General features: G+C 44.8%; 1 protein-coding gene across 2 annotated transcripts in view; it reads left to right on the forward strand.

The window, feature by feature from the left end:
• The window catches only part of clcn3 (chloride channel 3), a 46,910-nt gene that overhangs the window by 13,872 nt on the left and 9,038 nt on the right, over positions 1–24,000 (forward strand). For both annotated transcript variants that reach the window (XM_083640527.1, XM_083640528.1), the window contains exons 2-11: positions 1,387–1,547; positions 5,408–5,507; positions 6,945–7,132; positions 10,810–10,932; positions 17,241–17,447; positions 17,985–18,065; positions 18,250–18,502; positions 19,847–20,139; positions 20,555–20,741; positions 23,514–23,912. In XM_083640527.1, the coding sequence (XP_083496653.1) occupies positions 1,387–1,547; positions 5,408–5,507; positions 6,945–7,132; positions 10,810–10,932; positions 17,241–17,447; positions 17,985–18,065; positions 18,250–18,502; positions 19,847–20,139; positions 20,555–20,741; positions 23,514–23,912 (1,992 nt within the window). The remainder of the gene's footprint in view (positions 1–1,386; positions 1,548–5,407; positions 5,508–6,944; positions 7,133–10,809; positions 10,933–17,240; positions 17,448–17,984; positions 18,066–18,249; positions 18,503–19,846; positions 20,140–20,554; positions 20,742–23,513; positions 23,913–24,000) is intronic.

Genomic DNA, 24,000 nt, shown 5'->3' on the forward strand with positions numbered 1-24,000 from the left:
CCCCCGGGTCAAATGCAGAGGATGAATTTCCCCATGGGAACAATAACGATAACTTGACTTAACTTACCGTAAGCATCAGTTTCTTAGCTTGACGTGTTACGGGACAGACAGGCAGCCTGTATTAGTCATGGTGAGAGTGAAGGGTGAGCATGTGATTTAGCCTTTTGTTTTAGCTTCCCAATAACTTTATTTCATTTCATTTCATTTGATTTGATTAGATTTTGCCCTCTTCTTAAAGTTGAGTCTACTTGCTATGCCACATTTGACCACAGCACGGCCACATGGTTCTTGTTACTGTAGCAGAGACACTTTAAGATGAAGGGGTTTGAAGGAGGAAGCCACAAACATCCCTAAACAACCTCATCTTCTGACTTCTGGCTTCAGTCAGTGATGGTGTCTGATAGCAGCCTTCGTGAAACTTGAGTATCCTCATAAAATACTTGTTCTAAACGTCTGCTTGCATCAGAGGTGGGAGGAGGAACCTACAGGTTCTCATGGTGCTCTAGCCTGTGGTTTGCATCATAGCTCAGAAAGCCTGCACCCTTTTGAAGATTTTCCTAAGCCTCAAAGTGCCACAGGAACCAGTCACACCAGGACTGCTATTAAGAGTGAAATATGCTGCAATAAGTCACTCATAACACCAGGAATTTCCTTGGATTTAATTTCCCTGAAACCATTTCACTAGCAAAGTAGTCATCAGGGCGGATTGATTTACTGCTAAGGTAAAAGCACACACAAAACACATGTTTGCTTACTCACTCACACACCTACCATTCTACACACACACACACACACACACACACACACACACACACACACACACACACACACACACACACACACACACACACACACACACACACACACGGGCAGCACAGCTCAGCTCTGCAGTGTTTCTGATGGGCAGGCTAATGGAGGAGATGTTTCTGATGGGCAGGCTAATGGAGGAGATGTTTCTGATGGGCAGGCTAATGGAGGAGATGTCTCTCTGGTGCAGCAGGCAGCACTCTGATGGATCGCTTGCTGAGTCTGTCTCATTTATAAGGATCAGGGGTACGGCAGCCCGATGTGGCCAAAATATCACATCACTGTAGTATGTTCAGTGCGTGGTGTGTATTGCACTGATTTCTGAAGGGCAAAACCAATCATTTTGTACTGCATCTCATTTTTCAATAGCTTAAAATTTGACAAAACATTTAAATGCTATAATAAACATTGAAATGCTACTAGAAATATTGCACACTTCATGCGTTCATTTCATGTCAGCAAACTGACATATTTGTCAAATCCAAGTGTATCTGATTGTGATAAAAAAAAAATATGTGATTGTATTGTAACTTGTAATAACCCCATCTCTCTCTGTCTCCCCGTTCCCTCTCTCCTCAGCGTCTAACTACGTCATGTCTAACGGGGGCGGGGTAGCCAGCAGCTCCACCCACCTGCTGGACTTCCTGGAGGAGCCCATCCCCGGTGTGGGCACCTACGACGACTTCCACACCATCGACTGGGTCCGCGAGAAGTGCAAAGACCGCGAGAGACACCGCAAGGTGAGGACGACCCCCCGGGGCACAGAGACAGTGTCTTCACATGTGGACAGGTGGTCACAGGTGGACAGGTTCACAGGTGGACAGGAGGTCACACACACCTGAGATGAACTGTGTAACAGGAGATTTGTTTCCTCCTGCAAAATTAGATCTCCACCATTTTGAAAAAAGTTACAAAATGATTGTTGAGGTCAGGACTGGGTAAAAAGAAAAAATCGATATGTCGATATCGAAATTCATTTGAAGGAACTGGTATCGATTCATAAATCCCAATATCGATCTTTTAATATGTTGGCTTTTCCCATGGATGCTTGAAGCTTGAACCCTGTTAGACTCACGTGGTTTGTTAGGTTCTTACGGGATCTCGTAAACATCTGTAAACATTAATATTTTGAATAATGCACCAGGTTAGAGGCTTCCTTGTACAATTTACACCATTAGTTCTTTGATCATCTCTTTCATATCCAAAAAAATTATGTAATTGAAATATCAATATCAAATTGTGTATCATATCGAATCGGGACCTTGTGTATTGAAAACATATCGTATCGAATCTAGAAATCAGTGGTGAATCATCACTGATAGGGATGGGAATCGAGATGGGAATCAATGGGAATCGAGAACCGGTTCTTGTTGAGAACCGGGTCCCAGTGGATCAATTCCTTGGAATCGTTAGCCAAAGTCCTCAACAATTCCACTATCGATTCCATGCGCGATGACGTCACACGCTGCGACACGCACGCAGCCTTGTTTTGTTTAGACCCGACGCAGCCATCATGGCGTCTAGGCAGAAGCGAAAAGATGACCACAGTGCCACTTGCGATGCTTGTAAAACCTCTATTTCATCAAAGGGGGGAAATACTAGCAATATGCAGAAACATTTGTCCACACAGCATGCAATAATTTTGCAGGAATGTCACGTTTTTGATGTGCTACGGAGTGACAATAACGTGACTAACAGCAGCGCGGCTAACGTTAGCGCGTCTGTTAATATGGAAGGTTGATATGGAAGGTAAACTCCTCCATTTTTCATTGTGTAAACCAGATTTCACTAATACTCCATTTCCATCCATTTAATTTAGAGGATGATGACGTTCAGAGTCAGACTGGTTCAGAGGCTGGTAGGGTTAGGGTTAGACTGGTAGTCGCTCTGGGTCAGAGGCTGCAGCGAGTACTTCTTGTGCACCTCTCTAGCCCCTCCATTCACCCAGGCAGGGAAGAGTAAAATAACCAGGCGAGGGTAAACGAATGTCACCGAGCAGTGACTAAGTTTGTCTGACATGCCAGCTAAAGTAAAATGTCAAAGTTGCATGTTGTCATTCTAACCACTAGTTCTGTTTCATTCATTCCCACTATATAGTTTCTATAGGGCGATGACAAAGATGCTCAACCCAAAATACAAACCCCCAAACAAAGCCAGTTTAACAGACACACTGATCCCTGCTTGGTATGGGATTGAAAAGAGCAATCTGATCTCAGAGCTGAATAATAATCCATAATAGTAATAATAATAATAATATAAAAGAAATTAAATTTTAATAAACCCGTTTGTACTCTTTTTTTCCCCTTGCCCAATGAGAATCGATAAGAGAATCGATAAGGAATCGGATCGATAAGCAGAATCGAAAATGGAATCGGAATCGCTAAAATCTTATCAATTCCCATCCATGGTGATACCCAGCCCTACTAGACCAGCCACTCTGGCAGGTAACCAACAGTCACTTGGAGATCCTCTTCTATCCTAAGAACCTGAGGTGCACTTTAGAACCTGAGGTGCACTTTAGAACCTGAGGTGCACTCTAGAACCTGAGGTGCACTTTAGAACCTGAGGTGCACTTTAGAACCTGAGGTGCACTTTAGAACCTGAGGTGCACTTTAGAACGTGAGGTGCACTTTAGAACCTGAGGTGCACTCTAGAACCTGAGGTGCACTTTAGAACCTGAGGTGCACTCTAGAACCTGAGGTGCACTTTAGAACCTGAGGTGCACTCTAGAACCTGAGGTGTACTTTAGAACCTGAGGTGCACTTTAGAACCTGAGGTGCACTTTAGAACCTGAGGTGCACTTTAGAACCTGAGGTGCACTTTAGAACCTGAGGTGCACTCTAGAACCTGAGGTGCACTTTAGAACCTGAGGTGCACTCTAGAACCTGAGGTGCACTCTAGAACCTGAGGTGCACTCTAGAACCTGAGGTGCACTCTAGAACCTGAGGTGCACTTTAGAACATACATGGGCAACATACGGCCCGCGGGCCGTATGCGGCCCGCCGGCGCCCCCTGTGTGGCCCGCGATGGTATTGCCAAAAAAAAAAAAAAAAAAAAAATTTTTTTTTTTTTACAGTGCACCTGAACGCAACATGCAAGATACCCGCTGAATAAGTGTCCAAATGTTCATGTCATTCTGGCCAATACTCTTCTGTTATAGCATTTCAGTCTGGAATATGGAATATATTTCAATAATATTTATGACTAAAAGGCTAAAAGTAATCTCATGTGTAAGAAATGACTGTTCTACATTGAAGTAGAAATTTAAATAATTAACTTGTTGGTTTTGGATTTATTTAGCTTCAAGAGCGCATTTTTGTTCTTGTGTGACCCTCAACACAGGCTTTGAGAATCCCGGGCCACTTACTGATACTTAAGCTTAAAATAACCCACTCATATTCTGGTTTATTTCAAGAAAAACATTTCGGCTAGTGGAAATTCTAATTGGCTGGTAACTTTAAAATCTAGCAGCCATATTGGCAGGTGGTGAAAAAAGTTAATTTCAAGCCCTGCAGGGAGAGCAGGTGGTGACATAGGAGTGCGTGAGAAAAGGATCAAATATTGGTGGTTAAGACTGAATAATGACATCACAACTGTTAATTTAAAATGAGTTATTCCTCTAAACCTGGCTTCAAATGCCCAAAATGTTTCGCGCTGGCGCCGTTCAGCCCTCAGCAAAAACTGGTAGCGAGGACATTTTTTTGTGACCCTCTCTATCATCAAAGTTGCCCATCCATGGGTTACGGCGTGACAATATTTGTTCGGCCCCCGGCAACAATCTGGGTTTCTCATGTGGCCCCCCATGAAAAACAGTTGCCCACCCCTGCTTTAGAACCTGAGGTGCACTTTAGAACCTGAGGTGCACTTTAGAATGTGAGGTGCACTTTAGAACCTGAGGTGCACTTTAGAACCTGAGGTGCACTTTAGAACCTGAGGTGCACTTTAGAACCTGAGGTGCACTTTAGAACCTGAGGTGCACTTTAGAACCTGAGGTGCACTTTAGTCAGGGTGGCTGCTGGAGAACTGCTCAATGATCCTGAGAGAATGAAGCAAAAGAGAAGGTAGCTAACTTCTCTGCCGTCACTTCACCAAATATTGACACAATGAACACAATGATCCCTGCTTTCAGGAAGGGTTTTAGTAGCACAGCATTCCTAGAAAGGTCACCTGACAATTTGAATATGATTTGAAATTTTGAATGCTATCTTGAACTGTTTTATCATGAACCGGTCAAACCTGCCAAAAGGGAAATAGTGTACGGTAATTAAGCGTCCTGTTCAGGTGAGCAGATGAGTGAGTCACCGGTGCTGATCAGGTGATCAGGAGGAAGTGGATCCAAACAATTGACCCGCTTGCATTGAATTCAACATAATTAATTTGATACGTCTTAAAGCGTCTGGGTTTTTATTTCTTGTTATTCCTGTATGATGATGTTCCTTTCGCTTTGTGTCTTTCTGTGTGTGTGTGTGTGTGTGTGTGTGTGTGTGTGTGTGTGCGTGTGTGTGTGTGTGCGTGCCCGTGTGTGTGTGTGTGTGTGTGTGTGTGTGTGTGTGTGTGTGTGTGTGCGTGCCCGCCCGTGTGTGTGTGTGTGTGTGTTCAGATTAACAGTAAGAAGAAGGAGTCAGCATGGGAGTTCACCAAGAGTCTGTACGATGCTTGGTCTGGCTGGCTGGTGGTCACGCTCACAGGCCTGGCCTCAGGTAACACACACACATGCACGGGTGCACACACACACACACATGCGCACACACACACACACGCACACACACACACACACACACACACACGCACACACACACACACGCACACCTGCCTTATCTCTTCTGCTGGTGACACTCACATGCTTGGCCGCAGGCAACTCACCTTCTCTCTCTCTTGCTGCCTTGGTCTCTCACTCTTTTACCACACAAGCGCCCGCCCAGTGTGCGCACACACACACACACACACACACACACACACACACACACACACACACACACACACACCTTATCTCTCCTGCAGTGTGTCACAGGACAGAGTTCAGTCTCCTAAGCACACTCTCACACGTGCACATTATATTTACACTTCTGACTTAGATTGATACCAAAAGAATCAAACTAAATGCAGAATCCAAGCAGCTATCCTGTCTACAGCAACATGGTTTCACCAGAGAAGCTGCTGTAAAATGGCCGACATGATGACTGTCTGTTGGAAGGAACAGAGTCTACTGTGTTATCAACAGGCTCTCAAATGATAAGAATAGCATGTTTTTTTGTTCAAAGTTTTTTTATTAGTTTTCTGTATATCATACAAAATACAGATTTAAATACACTTGACAGTTTTAAACAAAAACCCATCCCACGAGAACCCCTAGCCTATTACACCACATACATCATGTCATACATCGCAGTATATCAGTACACAAAGACACATAAAAGAAAGAAAAGAGAAAAAAAACACACAAAAAAAACAGATTAATGAAAATAAATATGAGAGAGGGGGGGGGTAAATCTATACATTTGAAATGCTTGAAGCGTCCGTTTTCTCTACCTGGTCCAGGACTGGCTGCCAGATGGTATAAAGGTTGAGAGCACAACCCCTTGTAGCGTATCAGATTTTTTCTAGGGTTAGATGATGCATAAGATCTCTGACCCAGTGATTGAAAGTTGGAGGAAACTTGTCTTTCCATTTAAGGAGTACAAGTCTTCTAGCCAGAAGTGAACCAAACGCTATCATCTTTTTACTGCATTGGTTGAGGGAGAGATCATGCGGGACCACAGCAAAGATTGCAGAATAGCATGTTTTGAATGCTAACAGACACACATTAGAGAGTGGCAGCATCATGCTAACAGACACACATTAGAGAGTGTTAATGCTAACAGACACACATTAGAGAGTGTTAATGCTAACAGACACACATTAGAGAGTGTTAATGCTAACAGACACACATTAGAGAGTGTTAATGCTAACAGACACACATTAGAGAGTGTTAATGCTAACAGACACACATTAGAGAGTGTTAATGCTAACAGACACACATTAGAGAGTGGCAGCATCACTAGCAACTTATTCTTTTCTCCGCTTCCTCTGCTCATCCCTTCCTTCACCTCCTCGCCCCTCTTTCCCATTGGCTCCCCCGGCTCTTCTCTTCCTGTCAGGTGCTTTGGCTGGCCTGATTGACATTGCTACCGATTGGTTGACGGACCTGAAGGAGGGCGTGTGTCTCAGCGCCATGTGGTTCAACCACGAGCAGTGCTGCTGGACGTCCAACGAGACCACCTTCGCCGAGAGGGACAAGTGTCCCCAGTGGAAGAGCTGGGCGGAGCTCATCCTGGGCGAGGCGGAGGTAGAACCACTCACGCGCTCACCTGCAGCAGGGATGTGAGACTCTCCTTCTGAGAGCCGCTCGATATCAACCCCCGGCCTATAGTTAGTTAGCCAGGTAGCACAGGAAGTACATCACAATACAACATCATTGAAGAAGGACAAACCAAGGCATTCTTCCTCAAAAGATTGCAAATCCCTTACAAGGGTGGCATACCAGCGAGGAAATCTAATTGTCAATTCTAATTGTCTTTTTATCTTATGTTGAGTCTATTTTTATTTTTATTTTATTTTTATTATATGTTTGTATTTTCTATGTCCAGGACCCCAGGAAGATTACAGGTGCATTCATGTCCTTCTAATGGGGATCCTTTAATAAACTAAACTAAACTAAATCAAATGTATTAAATCTACCTTTGTTTGATATTTCTCTGTAGCTTCACAACATGAACAAACCTCTCACTGCCCCCTGACCCTAGCCCTGAACATCTACTGTTCTACCAAAAGATAGAGGTTATTAGTCCTCATATTATCAAGCAAATAGAACTCAAACCTAAATGTGAAGAAGCTGTGAATAATGAGGAGCATCCAAAGTCTACAGGAAACATCTACAGAGAAGCTCTACGTTGTTGCTTTGAGGCGTCAAGTCAATTTTCTCATACGAACACATCAGGAGCTACAACCACATTCACAGGGACAGGGCTGGTTGTGTGTAGTGTCTGTGTAGTGTTTAGTGTGTGTAGTGTGTAGTGTAGTGTAGAGCTGCAACTATCGATTCTTTTAGTAATCGAGTATTCTACCGAATAATCCATCGATTAATCGAGTAATCGGATAAGAACCCTTTTTTGTGTTTTCAAAGGCTTATCGTAACTATACACCAAAAAATAAGATAAATCTCTTCAAATAAACAACTACATTAGTTTCTTTCTTAGAAAAAACAACATTTTTATTTTTAAATTGCATAGAACTGGCAGTGTCATCTTTTCAACCTGACGTTTGAGTTCTTCCAGTGTACAGCAACCGTTAAATAATATGAATGAATGGCTTACTAGCTAGTTTACATCGTTCATTTACCTTACAGCTGCATGAGGCAACTTCACACATTGCTGCTTCCAAATGGCAGCGGGAGATAACTGAAACATTTGAACTTTAAGACCCAGAAATCCTGTAATGTGATGTCAGTAAACTGTGCACAAGCACGCTGGTCGCTGTATGATAGCTTCACAACAAAGGAAAATGGAAGAGTACACACATTAGTGGTTTATATTGGAACACTTTCAAACTTGCATGCAAAAAGGGGGAAACCACAACCAAGTTAAATTGTAGAAAACTGTATTTATTAACTCAAGGTAATTGCACATATTTACTGCTTTAGTTTTAACATGAACCCAACCAGTGCTTTTTTTTCTTTTTTCTGTCATTATTGAGCGAGGTGACGTAATCTGGGCCTTGCCTTGCTAAGCAGTGCCTAAAAAATAAAATAAATAAAAATAAATGTCTCTACACATACTGGTGTGTATTAAACTAGTGTCTTCTTCAGCTCAAGTCCAAGTCAAGTCCCAAGACTTTGAGGGCTGATTTTTTTATATATAAAATATTGAAAAAAAAAAAATCCAAGTCCCTCACAACACTCTCTCTCCTTCACTGCCTACTTCCTTTAGCCCTTCACCACTTCACTTCCTCTCTCCTTCACTGCCTACTTCCTTTAACCCTTCACCACTTCACTTCCTCTCTCCTTCACTGCCTACTTCCTTTAGCCCTTCACCACTTCACTTCCTCTCTCCTTCACTGCCTACTTCCTTTAACCCTTCACCACTTCACTTCCTCTCTCCTTCACTGCCTACTTCCTTTAACCCTTCACCACTTCACTTCCTCTCTCCTTCACTGCCTACATAACCTCTTCAATCCACTCTGCAATATGTGCACCCGTGTGTCTCTCTTCAAGGGGCATGGTTGTAAGGCAGTGGGACTCCATTTCCCAATCCTCTCTCAGAAAGTGACACGTCACCCCCATATAGGCCTCTGTCGCTACACTTGTCCAAATGTCAGTAGTGAGTGCCATCATGTTTGGCGTCTTAAGCCTCTCGATCAACTTGCCTTTGACCTCCTCATACTTTTTTCTCCATCTTATTCGTGAAGAAGGTCCTTGAGGGAAGTGTGTAGTTCGGGTTGAAACTCGAAATCATCTTTCTGAATCCTTTATCTTCCACCATGGACAGAGGGCGCATGTCTGTCACAATCATATTCAAAATGCTATTGCTGAACTCAGCTGCTTGTTCACTTGAACATGATGGACCCGTCCTTATAAAGCTGTCCATTGTACGCTGTGATCCGCTGAAAAAGAGGTGAAATAATAATTAATATTGATATTTATTAGGTAAGTTCATAACAAAACTGGAGAATGCGCATTTACACACCCTAGACCTGTTGCCTATTATTGACACAAATATCAGAATAGCAAGATAACAGGTCAGGTGGTGTAATAATTGGAGCCTAAAATGCACCAATTAAATAGTTGTTTGCAATCATCATGAGAAGAGTCGACCGGTCTAGGGTGTGTAAATGTACATTCTCCACACACACACTCTTTCTCTCTCACACACACACACTCACTCTCTCTCACACACCAACAGGCTAGTGTGATCACACACACACACACACACACACACACACACACACACACACACAACGCTGTTAAATTAGCCGCTAACGTTAGGTTAACGTTAGGTTGAGCTTTGTATTTCTCACAGAAAACGGCAAGCCACATCACAAAAATGCAGCGTGAATGCAGTTACTAATAGTCATATTGGCAACGTGGCAAGCCAGCAGCACAACTACTACTAGTCTTAATATCAAGTAGCAATCATTAGCATACATTTACATTAGCGTTGTGTATAGTTAACGTTACGTTACCTTGCTCCGCTCGACGTAGATGCGTTGGTGGATGCGTAGACTGGATGTTTACGGTTCAGGTGCTGAAGCATTGACGAGGTACTGTTGTGATATGAAAGTATCGTTACAGTACTTGCACACCACTGAGTTCGTGTCCTTTTTCAGCGTGAAATGATCCCACACTTTAGACAGTTTCGGTCGCTTTTTCGGCCCTGGTTCTTCCCTTCCCGGCTCCTCCTGTCTGCTTTCTCCGTCGCCTCTTTCCATTTTGCGGGGTCCGCTCGCTAGTCGCTATAGCTGCTCTCTGGTCTGTCTGTGTCCTCACGTGTTTACACAGGAAGAGCGCTGTGCCACACCAGTAAGCGTCCGTGAGAAACAGTCTCTCTAAATGCCGTGTCGAGGCGAATCATTTTGGCCTCGATCAATTTAATTATTCGAGTTATTCGAGGTACTCGAGGAATCGCGACAGCTCTAGTGTAGTGTCTGTGTAGTGTTTAGTGTGTGTAGTGTGTAGTGTAGTTGACACTGATGGAGAGAAAAAAGACACAAAATAAAGAAACGCTAACAGTGAAATGGATTTGCATGATTTTGACCCTCAAATCTGTTTTCAGCTAGTCAGGTCTTCCAGCTTCCAATCAGATCAGCGCTACAGCCCTAAGGAACACACACACACACACACACACACACACACACACACATGCTGCTCACAGATGGTTGCACAGCTGTTTTGGTGGCAGTGGGTTTGAAGGTGTTGACAGTTCCCTGCTCTTCCTCATCCTGGTCTCCTCCTCGTCCTCCTCTCTGCAGGGCCCTGGCTCATACATCATGAACTACTTCATGTACATCTACTGGGCGCTGTCCTTCGCTTTCCTCGCCGTCTGTCTGGTCAAGGTGTTCGCCCCCTACGCCTGTGGCTCAGGCATCCCTGAGGTAAGAACCACCTTAACGCTCTGACAAATACCAGGCTCTCTGACAAATGTGAGGCAACAGAAAATGGCACCAAAATAGACTTTTCTCCCGGTTGAAAGGTGGGAAATGACTAACATTCATATTCAAAATCAAAAGATGGCAAACGATTGTAATTTTGATCATCGATAATAATTTAGTAGTCATTTATCAAGTAGAAAATACCAAACATTTGCAGGTTACGGCTTCACAAATGGTTCCATTTGCTTGGATTTTTCATATTATAAAATTAATACTTTGGGGGGTTTTAGCAACTATAACCAGTTTTAGAATGTCACTTTAGGCTCTGGTGACTTCTTATAGAATTTGTCATTATTTTTGACATTTTATAGACTCAATCAATCAATCAATCAATTAATGAGATTAGTTAAAAAAAAATAGATGAATGGATAATGAAAATAATTGTTAATTTCAGCCCTAGATCATACATAAGAATATTCAGTCTACTGTTGGTCTGATCACAGCAAAAAGTTTGAGATGGGATTGCAGCTATTCAAGCCCTGGTCTCTGCGTAAATGCTCAGTGGAGTTTAATAGCACGAGAGATAATTGCATCGTGTCCTGTGTGTTAGTAAATCGTCTTCTCGGCTCATCGGGTCGCCGGTCGGCAGCCTCAGCAGACACAGATTAGAGACATTAAATGCGTATCAGCCTCGGCGCAGGAAGCTGAAGCGTTCCCTCACTGTCAGTGAGACGGAGCTTTGTGGCCCTGAAGTCATCACTCCGTCTGCATCCTCCATCTTGTTTAACACCCTGGAACTCTAAACTCCACTCATGATCCGTCCCGCATGAAGCAAAGAGGAAATATGGCTGCTGGTTTTGCAGATGAAAGGCGAGGTTGCTGCTGCTGCTGCTGGCCAAATAATCAATCATGGCGTATTATTGATTAGGATCATACAGATTTCAGCAGCTTATATTATATATATATAAGCTATCTATATATATATATATATATATATATATATATTGTAATAATCCGCTCCCGGGATCATTAAGTGAGGAGGAGAAGAGGCAATACTTGGTACAGTCTTTATTCCTGGTTCACACTCATAGCTTCTAGCTACCGTAAATTCCGGACTATAAGCCGCGGCTTTTTTCCCGTTTTTTGGCCTTTTTTGCCCCCTGTGGCTTATATAACGGTGCGTCTTATCTATGGATTTTTTCCAAAAAAAAAAAAAAAATCTCTCTTTTTTAGCACTCTTTCTAACTATAAATCCACTTCTGTTTTAATTTCCTCTCTTGCCCTCTTTTAACAACATAACATAACATAACATAACACAACACAGGTAAGCAGAAAGAAAAAGACGAAGCAATCACGCCATGAATGAGGAAATGACTCACCTGCTGGAGGCTGGAGATACACGCTTGGGCTAAACTTTTACTCCGTGAAACACTATCGATTAAGTCCGACATCGCTCAGAGGTTTTGAGCAGCTTGAAAACAAGTTTGAAAACGTGCAGAAGTCCATCCACTCACTCACTAAAGAAACTAAGGCAACCGTGAACAAAATCGTGGCAAAATCCTGTGTTACATCCTGGACCTGAAGGAAGGCGAGAAACCACCAGAGGTGGACAGGGCACACCGGGCGCCTCGGCCACGTCCAGACCCCGGCCTGCCACCGAGGGCCATCTTCATCTGCCTACTCCGCTGGCCCGACCGTCAACTCATCCTCCAGGCTGCGGGGAAGAAGCCCCTCACCTGGGAGGGTACGCGCTTTTTCGTCGGCAGGACCTCTCCGCGTTGGTGCAACATACAACAGCATCATCGAGTCAATGGATATCGCTTTGGCGTACTGTACCCAGCGAGACTCGTCATAACCAGACCGGACTATCTTTAGCACTCTTTCTAACTATAAATCCACTTCTGTTTTAATTTCCTCTCTTGCCCTCTTTTCACCACACCGCGGACACTGTGTGCCCAGCGGCGGAACAAGAGCTCAAAGTGAAACTGCCGAATATCTTTTGAGTTGGACTGGTCAATAGTACTGTGAGTAACTAAAATAAAAAAATAAAAAACGGAATTCTCTCTTCTTTAGCACTCTTTCTAACTATAAATCCACTTCTGTTTTAATTTCCTCTCTTGCCCTCTTTTCACCACACCGCGGACACTGTGTGCACTGTAAAAAAAACAAAAAATACCACAATGTGTGATTTTGTCTGGGGATTAGTGACCTGACTTTTGTTTTGTTGAAATGTTAATAAATGGGAGCTTCCCCAAACAGCCTCTCTTTCCCGACAATCCCCTCTGTGCACGAAGCCTTAAATATGGTAATTAAACATCAAAACACCCGCGACTTATAGACCGGTGCGGCTTATAGAAGAAAAAAATAGTCACCTTTGAAGGTGCGGCTTATAGACCGGTGCGTCTTATAGTCCGGAATTTACGGTACACACACAGCTCCTAGCTACACACACGTCCTGTCCGCTTCCTCGTATTCCCAGACTCGCTCCCCACCCGAGACCGGAAGTCCCCTACACACTGGCTGGTCCGCTGCCTTCACGTAACGTCGTAATCGCCACCGACATGTCAAACTCTGGGTCGCCACAATATATATATATATATAAGCTATCTATATATATATATATATATTTATATATATAGATATATATAGATATATAAGCTATATATATATATATATATATATATATATATATATATATATATATATATATATATATATATATATAAGCTATCTATATTGCCTCTGAATCCGCCCACTCCACAAAGGAAATGGAGTGTCATGCGTTGATGATTGAGGCTGATATCAGGCAGGCGACACCTGATGTGTTCCACAGGGGGGCGCTGTCTGTTGATGGAACACATGTGTTCCACAGGGGGGCGCTGTCTGTTGATGGAACACGCCATCAGGTTCATCTGTGAAAGAGCAACACTCCACTGCAGCACGTCAACATGTTCCACCCCAGAGTCCACGATGACGCGTCAGAATGTTATCGTTTATGTAGAGAGAGAACAAGCATGCAACAATTCAGAGTCTTTGAGAATTTCATCCCTTTGCGTGTCTGACTGTATAATGACATACATCATTATTCCACTTTTTTTTTTTGATTATTTGGCATTTGACCAAAAAAACACAGAATATACGACCTCTCCATTGATTTGAATGAGGCCATGACAATAAGTGGCATTTGTGTGAACATATTCAACAACTCATTCTGCTTTCAAGGTAACAAATCAGTCATTGGTCCATCGTCATTTAGCATTTCTCTTCTTGGTTTTTAACACTAAAATGAGTGTTCAAAAATAAAAGTCCATCTGATCTCCCAAACAGGAAGTATCTCTCCGAAATCGTATCCCTTCACCATGTTTTCTTGTATCAATAACAATGTTATTTTGGTGAAATGGTGTGCTGGACCCACAGTCAGTGGAAGATCACAGTAGTTGGGTCTGTTGCTGAACCTTTAATAGCCCCAGAAGACAGATCGTCATGTGTTAAACGATCACTTGTGGGTGTGACTGATCATTTGTAGGAACAACACATAAGGTGACTGAGCTCTGGAGTGTCTCTCTATCTGTGTCATTATTCCTGAGTGCAGTCTGGCCTGAGTGATCAGCTGATCTGTCCTGAGTGATCAGCTGATCTGTCCTGAGTGATCAGCTGATCTGTCCTGAGTGATCAGCTGATCTGTGCAGGTTTGCTGCAGAATATCGATGTTTGCGCTTTATCCTTCCTTCCTGTTGTCTCATTTTAATGGAGGTATCTTATCGATTTGCTGCGTGCGTCAGGAACTAGAGCAACGTAGGAAACCTCTCTCTGATTGGCTGTAAGCGTCTCAGAAAGCAGGAGTCAGCCATTTTGTGCAGTTTGGGGGACGACGTGCGTGTGACTTTTTCACGTGTGGAAGCGTCTCAAAATAGGGTTAATTCAGTCAGTGGGCGCTGTGAGTTGTGATTGGATGATCTGGCTGTGATGTGAGTTGTGATTGGATGATCTGGCTGTGATGTGAGTTGTGATTGGATGATCTGGCTGTGATGTGAGTTGTGATTGGATGATCTGGCTGTGATGTGGGTTGTGATTGGATGATCTGGCTGTGATGTGAGTTGTGATTGGATGATCTGGCTGTGCTGCGGAAAGCCATTTTGAGGCGAGCGCTCGCAGCTTTCGAAATATTCCCTTTTGTTGCCATGGGAACAGGAAGCTAAACGGTAGCTGGTGACTTTGAGCCTGATGATGACTGATAGTGAGATTCTAGAATAGAAGACATGACTGTTAAACACGGTCTGTAGTGACACATTTCAAACACGTCTCAGAAACAAATCATTTCAGAATTATGGCCCAATAATTCACAGAGATGTTCACATGTACGAGTCTCATAAGTCCTCTGATGTTCACATGTACGAGTCTCATAAGTCCTCTGATGTTCACATGTACGAGTCTCATAAGTCCTCTGATGTTCACATGTACGAGTCTCATAAGTCCTCTGATGTTCACATGTACGAGTCTCATAAGTCCTCTGATGTTCACATGTACGAGTCTCATAAGTCCTCTGATGTTCACATGTACGAGTCTCATAAGTCCTCTGATGTTCACATGTACGAGTCTCATAAGTCCTCTGATGTTCACATGTACGAGTCTCATAAGTCCTCTGATGTTCACATGTACGAGTCTCATAAGTCCTCTGATGTTCACATGTACGAGTCTCATAAGTCCTCTGATGTTCACATGTACGAGTCTCATAAGTCCTCTGATGTTCACATGTACGAGTCTCAGAAGTCCTCTGATGTTCACATGTACGAGTCTCATAAGTCCTCTGATGTTCACATGTACGAGTCTCAGAAGTCCTCTGATGTTCACATGTACGAGTCTCAGAAGTCCTCTGATGTTCACATGTACGAGTCTCAGAAGTCCTCTGATGTTCACATGTACGAGTCTCATAAGTCCTCTGATGTTCACATGTACGAGTCTCAGAAGTCCTCTGATGTTCACATGTACGAGTCTCAGAAGTCCTCTGATGTTCACATGTACGAGTCTCAGAAGTCCTCTGATGTTCACATGTACGAGTCTCAGAAGTCCTCTGATGTTCACATGTACGAGTCTCAGAAGTCCTCTGATGTTCACATGTACGAGTCTCAGAAGTCCTCTGATGTTCACATGTACGAGTCTCAGAAGTCCTCTGATGTTCACATGTACGAGTCTCAGAAGTCCTCTGATGTTCACATGTAGGAGTCTCAGAAGTCCTCTGATGTTCACATGTACGAGTCTCAGAAGTCCTCTGATGTTCACATGTACGAGTCTCAGAAGTCCTCTGATGTTCACATGTACGAGTCTCAGAAGTCCTCTGATGTTCACATGTACGAGTCTCAGAAGTCCTCTGATGTTCACATGTACGAGTCTCATAAGTCCTCTGATGTTCACATGTACGAGTCTCATAAGTCCTCTGATGTTCACATGTACGAGTCTCAGAAGTCCTCTGATGTTCACATGTACGAGTCTCAGAAGTCCTCTGATGTTCACATGTACGAGTCTCAGAAGTCCTCTGATGTTCACATGTACGAGTCTCAGAAGTCCTCTGATGTTCACATGTACGAGTCTCAGAAGTCCTCTGATGTTCACATGTACGAGTCTCAGAAGTCCTCTGATGTTCACATGTACGAGTCTCAGAAGTCCTCTGATGTTCACATGTACGAGTCTCAGAAGTCCTCTGATGTTCACATGTACGAGTCTCAGAAGTCCTCTGATGTTCACATGTACGAGTCTCAGAAGTCCTCTGATGTTCACATGTACGAGTCTCAGAAGTCCTCTGATGTTCACATGTACGAGTCTCAGAAGTCCTCTGATGCAAATGAGTTTCCAGTCTTGTTCACACCTCGGAATGAATCCTTAAAGGTGCATTATTTTTCAGACACAAAGGTTAACATTTAATAAACACAAAGCAATCTTGAGCAGCAGTGACAGTGCAGTGTGGAGACTAGTGATACTACCTTCAACAGTGACAGCGCAGCGTGGAGGCTAGTGATCCTACCTTCAGCGTGGAGGCTAAATTCAAGCCCTTTTAAGGACCTCTTTTAAGGACCAAGTACTTGATTTTATTTTTTATTTTTATCAAGCACTTTCCAGACCTGTGTCTGGAAAGTGCTGGAAAGTAAATAAACATTTGAGAAACTAGAATGAACAGGGTATTTTAAGATTTTAGCTGTTTGGACATGCAGCTTCCTACCACCCAAACCCTGAATAGTGCTATTCACACAACCTTGTATATCTTCATTTCTGGTTCATTTCTCCCCTTAATGTTGTGTCTTCCTCTCTCTGCCCAGATCAAGACCATCCTGAGCGGGTTCATCATCCGGGGCTACCTGGGGAAGTGGACCCTGATGATCAAGACCATCACCCTGGTGCTGGCTGTGGCGTCAGGCCTCAGCCTGGGGAAGGAGGGCCCCCTGGTGCACGTGGCCTGCTGCTGCGGGAACATCTTCTCCTACCTCTTCCCCAAGTACAGCAAGAACGAGGCCAAGAAGAGAGAGGTGAGAGGAGATGCTGTGCTACTAGTGACACCAGCTGATCGCCAGGGTTCCTGCGCACTGCACACACACACACACACACACTGCACACACACACTGCACACACACACACACACACACACTGCACACACACACACACACACACACACTGCACACACACGCACGCACACACACACACACACACACACTGCACACACACTGCACACACACACACACACACACACACTGCACACACTACACGCACACGCACGCACACACACACACACACACACACACACACACACACACACACACACACACACACACACACACACACTGCCCCACATTGATGTATGACTGTTTTTTTTAGTAAATGCAGTGTGTGTGTGTGTGCGTGTGCGTGTGTGTGTGCGTGTGTGCGCGTGCGCGCGTGTGTATGCATGTGTGTGTGTGTGTGTGTGTGTGTGTGTGTGTGTGTGTGTGATGTGATTATGTCTAAAACCACATGGCCTGTGTTGTGCTGCTGATGTCAGCTTGGGTGCGTTTGTTTTGTCCCCTCAGGTCCTCTCTGCTGCGTCAGCGGCTGGTGTGTCTGTGGCTTTTGGAGCGCCCATAGGAGGAGTGCTGTTCAGCTTGGAGGAGGTACATGTCATCCAGCGCTCATGAAGTGACACTGAACCTTATGAGGATTTTAGCCATTTTATCAAATGACAAGACTTCCATCCAAGACTAGGAGCTCATAAATGGCCGAACGATGGATAAAGAGCAGAAAAAACAAAAACACATGTAGTCTGTAGCTAACTCTCCTCTCTCCTCTGGTCTCCAGGTGAGCTACTACTTCCCTCTGAAGACTCTGTGGCGCTCCTTCTTCGCCGCCCTGGTGGCAGCCTTCGTCCTGCGCTCCATTAACCCGTTTGGGAACAGCCGCCTGGTGCTGTTCTACGTGGAGTACCACACGCCCTGGTACCTGTTCGAGCTCATCCCCTTCATCCTGCTGGGCGTGTTCGGGGGCCTCTGGGGAGCCTTCTTCATCCGAGCCAACCTGGCCTGGTGCCGGCGACGCAAGAACACGCGCTTCGGCAAGTAGCTGTTCATGATGTTTGAATCACGATCAAGGGGGACGTTTCGGTTGGTTGGTTGGTTGGTTGGTTGGTTGGTTGATTGTAGTTCATCTAATGGCCACTTGAGGCTGGCTCCAAAAGATTCTCATTCCCCAACTCGCTCGATAGACGATACCCGATAGACGATAGCAAAGACTATGTTTTGGGCGTGATTGACGGGTCGCCTGTCCACCGATCGCGTAGCTCACCGACCACAGACCAATAGCAGGCGGCGCTACAGCTCTGTAACCCGCTCTCGTCCAATGATTTCATCTGGCTCAAAAAACAAACAAGCAAACAAGATGGCTGTGGCCAAAATGCCAAACCAGAGGCTTCAAGACGGAAGTCCACAAACCAATGCGGGGACGTCACACTCACTACGTCACACTCACCACGTCACACTCACTACGTCACACTCACCACGTCACACTCACTACGTCACACTCACCACGTCACACTCACTACGTCACACTCACTACGTCACACTCACCACGTCACACTCACTACGTCACACTCACTACGTCACACTCACTACGTCACACTCACTACGTCACACACCTCACACTCAGCTTTATTGGCCCGGCAGAGCAAACATGCACGACAAAGCACTTCAACCCATTGATACCTGATGCAGCATTTGTGTGTGTATCCCTTTAAGACCACGAACCGCGTGACGCGATGGAAGACTAGCCTTCCATCAGATTCACAGAACGCAAAATCCTAGTTTTTGACAAAACATCGAAATTGATCAACTACGAAGGACTAACTGGCTTTCCTGCAGGTCCTGTGCAGGTGAAATAAAACCAAAACCAAGGGACATAGACGTGAAAGCCCTTTCAAGATGATGTAGAAACTAGAATACATGTTCCTGCTATACTTTATTCTTCTTGAAACGTGTCATGACAGCGGCTCGGTTTTCTTTTCTTTGTTATGTGTGTACTTTTGTCATATTATTCAATAGTATTATTTTTTTGGAAATCTATATACCGTACTCGGGAGAAATAAAAGTATCGCACTGCAGAAGAAAAATTTTTTTGTGACAAGCGACACAACTAGCGTCTAACTCCTGTCACTGATGCTGGGATTTTCCACCTTGCTGTCAGTTTCTCCAGGCTCCTATTTTTACAGTCGCCAAACTTTGATGCTGTTGGACGTTTGCCGAATTTGCTGCAGTGCTCAACTTAGCTTGACCTCCCCAGTGCTCCCATGCTGTGTCCCTCCCATGCTGTGTCCCTCCCATGCTGTGTCCCTCCCATGCTGTGTCCCTCCCATGCTGTGTCCCTCCCAGGGGATCTGAAGCTGTCCCCTCTCCTCTCTCCCCAGGCAAGTACCCGGTGCTGGAGGTGATCGCGGTGGCGGCCATCACAGCGGTGGTGGCCTTCCCCAACCCGTACACGCGTCAGAACACCAGCGAGCTGATCAAGGAGCTGTTCACCGACTGCGGCCCGCTGGAGTCGTCCCAGCTGTGTCAGTACCGCAGCCAGATGAACGGCAGCAAAGCCTTCAGCGACATCCCCAACCGGCCCGCCGGGCCCGGCGTCTACGCCGCCATGTGGCAGCTGTGCCTGGCGCTGATCTTCAAGATCATCATGACCATATTCACCTTCGGACTCAAGGTGAGGCGGGATCCACCTCAGGGTGAGGCGGGATCCCCTCAGAGTGAGGCGGGATCTCCTCAGGGTGAGGCAGGATCCACCTCAGAGTGAGGCAGGATCCACCTCAGAGTGAGGCAGGATCCACCTCAGAGTGAGGCAGGATCCACCTCAGAGTGAGGCAGGATCCACCTCAGAGTGAGGCAGGATCCCCTCAGGGCTTTGAGACGAGATATAAAAGACTCTCACCAGCCCTGGGTGGGAATTAGTTGTCAAACAAGCCAATACATTGAAATGTGGAAATATAGACCCTTTTCACAGCATCCATTTTGAGGTGGTAAAGCAGGAGGTAAAGCAGGTGTAATCAATCCCATCTGCCGAACATGTATTTAAAAGTCATCAGTGCTCAAACTAAGCGATGTCTGGTCCCGCCCCCCAGGTCCCGGCGGGCCTGTTCATCCCCAGCATGGCCATCGGAGCGATCGCAGGCCGCATCGTGGGCATCGCCGTGGAGCAGATGGCCTATTATCACCACGACTGGTTCCTGTTCAGGGAGTGGTGCGAGGTGGGCGCGGACTGCATCACCCCGGGCCTCTACGCCATGGTGGGCGCTGCCGCATGTCTGGGTGAGTCACACACTGGAGACGTGCTTCTGTGTCTGCTTTAGATAGACCGTTACTTAGGAGGAGAGCATGACTAGATGTTTAGATACACAGGTACTTAGGAGGAGAGCATGACTAGATGTTTAGATACACAGGTACTTAGGAGGAGAGCATGACTAGATGTTTAGATACACAGGTACTTAGGAGGAGAGCATGACTAGATGTTTAGATACACAGGTACTTAGGAGGAGAGCATGACTAGATGTTTAGATACACAGGTACTTAGGAGGAGAGCATGACTAGATGTTTAGATATACAGGTACTTAGGAGGAGAGCATGACTAGATGTTTAGATAGACAGGTACTTAGGAGGAGAGCATGACTAGATGTTTAGATACACAGGTACTTAGGAGGAGAGCATGACTAGATGTTTAGATACACAGGTACTTAGGAGGAGAGCATGACTAAATGTTTAGATACACAGGTACTTAGGAGGAGAGCATGACTAGATGTTTAGATACACAGGTACTTAGGAGGAGAGCATGACTAGATGTTTAGATACACAGGTACTTAGGAGGAGAGCATGACTAAATGTTTAGATACACAGGTACTTAGGAGGAGAGCATGACTAGATGTTTAGATACACAGGTACTTAGGAGGAGAGCATGACTAAATGTTTAGATAGACAGGTACTTAGGAGGAGAGCATGACTAGATGTTTAGATACACAGGTACTTAGGAGGAGAGCATGACTAGATGTTTAGTTAGACAGGTACTTAGGAGGAGAGCATGACTAGATGTTTAGATACACAGGTACTTAGGAGGAGAGCATGACTAGATGTTTAGATACACAGGTACTTAGGAGGAGAGCATGACTAGATGTTTAGATACACAGGTACTTAGGAGGAGAGCATGACTAGATGTTTAGTTAGACAGGTACTTAGGAGGAGAGCATGACTAGATGTTTAGATACACAGGTACTTAGGAGGAGAGCATGACTAGATGTTTAGATACACAGGTACTTAGGAGGAGAGCATGACTAGATGTTTAGATATACAGGTACTTAGGAGGAGAGCATGACTAGATGTTTAGATAGACAGGTACTTAGGAGGAGAGCATGACTAGATGTTTAGATACACAGGTACTTAGGAGGAGAGCATGACTAGATGTTTAGATACACAGGTACTTAGGAGGAGAGCATGACTAAATGTTTAGATACACAGGTACTTAGGAGGAGAGCATGACTAGATGTTTAGATACACAGGTACTTAGGAGGAGAGCATGACTAGATGTTTAGATACACAGGTACTTAGGAGGAGAGCATGACTAAATGTTTAGATACACAGGTACTTAGGAGGAGAGCATGACTAGATGTTTAGATACACAGGTACTTAGGAGGAGAGCATGACTAAATGTTTAGATAGACAGGTACTTAGGAGGAGAGCATGACTAGATGTTTAGATACACAGGTACTTAGGAGGAGAGCATGACTAGATGTTTAGTTAGACAGGTACTTAGGAGGAGAGCATGACTAGATGTTTAGATACACAGGTACTTAGGAGGAGAGCATGACTAGATGTTTAGATACACAGGTACTTAGGAGGAGAGCATGACTAGATGTTTAGATAGACAGGTACTTAGGAGGAGAGCATGACTAGATGTTTAGATAGACAGGTACTTAGGAGGAGAGCATGACTAGATGTTTAGATACACAGGTACTTAGGAGGAGAGCATGACTAGATGTTTAGTTAGACAGGTACTTAGGAGGAGAGCATGACTAGATGTTTAGATACACAGGTACTTAGGAGGAGAGCATGACTAGATGTTTAGATACACAGGTACTTAGGAGGAGAGCATGACTAGATGTTTAGATACACAGGTACTTAGGAGGAGAGCATGACTAGATGTTTAGATACACAGGTACTTAGGAGGAGAGCATGACTAGATGTTTAGATACACAGGTACTTAGGAGGAGAGCATGACTAGATGTTTAGATAGACAGGTACTTAGGAGGAGAGCATGACTAGATGTTTAGATACACAGGTACTTAGGAGGAGAGCATGACTAAATGTTTAGATAGACAGGTACTTAGGAGGAGAGCATGACTAGATGTTTAGATACACAGGTACTTCGGAGGAGAGCATGACTAGATGTTTAGTTAGACAGGTACTTAGGAGGAGAGCATGACTAGATGTTTAGATACACAGGTACTTAGGAGGAGAGCATGACTAGATGTTTAGATACACAGGTGCTTAGGAGGAGAGCATGACTAGATGTTTAGATACACAGGTGCTTAGGAGGAGAGCATGACTAGATGTTGATGTTATATAGAAGGTACTTGCTAATGTGATGGCATTGCTGCCAGTTTGTCTTTAGGTCTGTTTGCATTACAATACACATCAATTCTGCAATTTCTATTGACATGATAGAATACCATACTCAACTGTAGGTACAAGACTGCATATTCAAACCTCATGCATGACCTTTTTAATGTGGTTCATCAACATTATTATTTTCTGTTTGGATGGGAATCTATCCACTGTAAAACTATTATTCTGAACAAATTATTTATTACAGTTTTGAGTCTTAAAAACGTATTTTCTCGTATCTGTCTCAGTCATTGAGTCTCTTAGTTCATGGGATAATATTTCTGATTTGTACTCTTATTTCTTCTTTCAGTCTGTGTTATGTCTTTCATGCTCATACTTAGACATGTGAGTCATGTTTTCTAGAAATGTGTCAGTCTGTTTCTTGCGTTTTCACTTTCTGACCACCTTCTCTCTCCTCTCCACCGCCAGGCGGCGTCACGCGCATGACGGTGTCCCTGGTGGTCATCGTGTTCGAGCTGACGGGCGGCCTGGAGTACATCGTGCCCCTCATGGCCGCCGTCATGACCAGCAAGTGGGTGGGCGACGCGTTCGGCCGCGAGGGCATCTACGAGGCCCACATCCGCCTCAACGGCTACCCCTTCCTGGACGCCAAGGAGGAGTTCACGCACACCACGCTGGCCAGGGAGGTGATGCGCCCGAGGAGGAGCGACCCGCCGCTGGCCGTGCTGACCCAGGACGACCTGACGGTGGAGGAGCTCCAGGGCGTCATCAACGAGACCAGCTTCAACGGCTTCCCTGTCATCGTCTCCAAGGAGTCCCAGAGGCTGGTGGGCTTTGCCCTGCGCAGGGACATCACTATCGCTATAGGTAACGCAGCACAGAGCACAGCACAGAGCTATAGGTAACGCAGCACAGAGCTATAGGTAACGCAGCACAGAGCTATAGGTAACGCAGC

This window comes from Poromitra crassiceps (genome assembly GCF_964638095.1).
Source record: "Poromitra crassiceps genome assembly, chromosome: 7".
NCBI classification, from domain to species: domain Eukaryota; kingdom Metazoa; phylum Chordata; class Actinopteri; order Beryciformes; family Melamphaidae; genus Poromitra; species Poromitra crassiceps.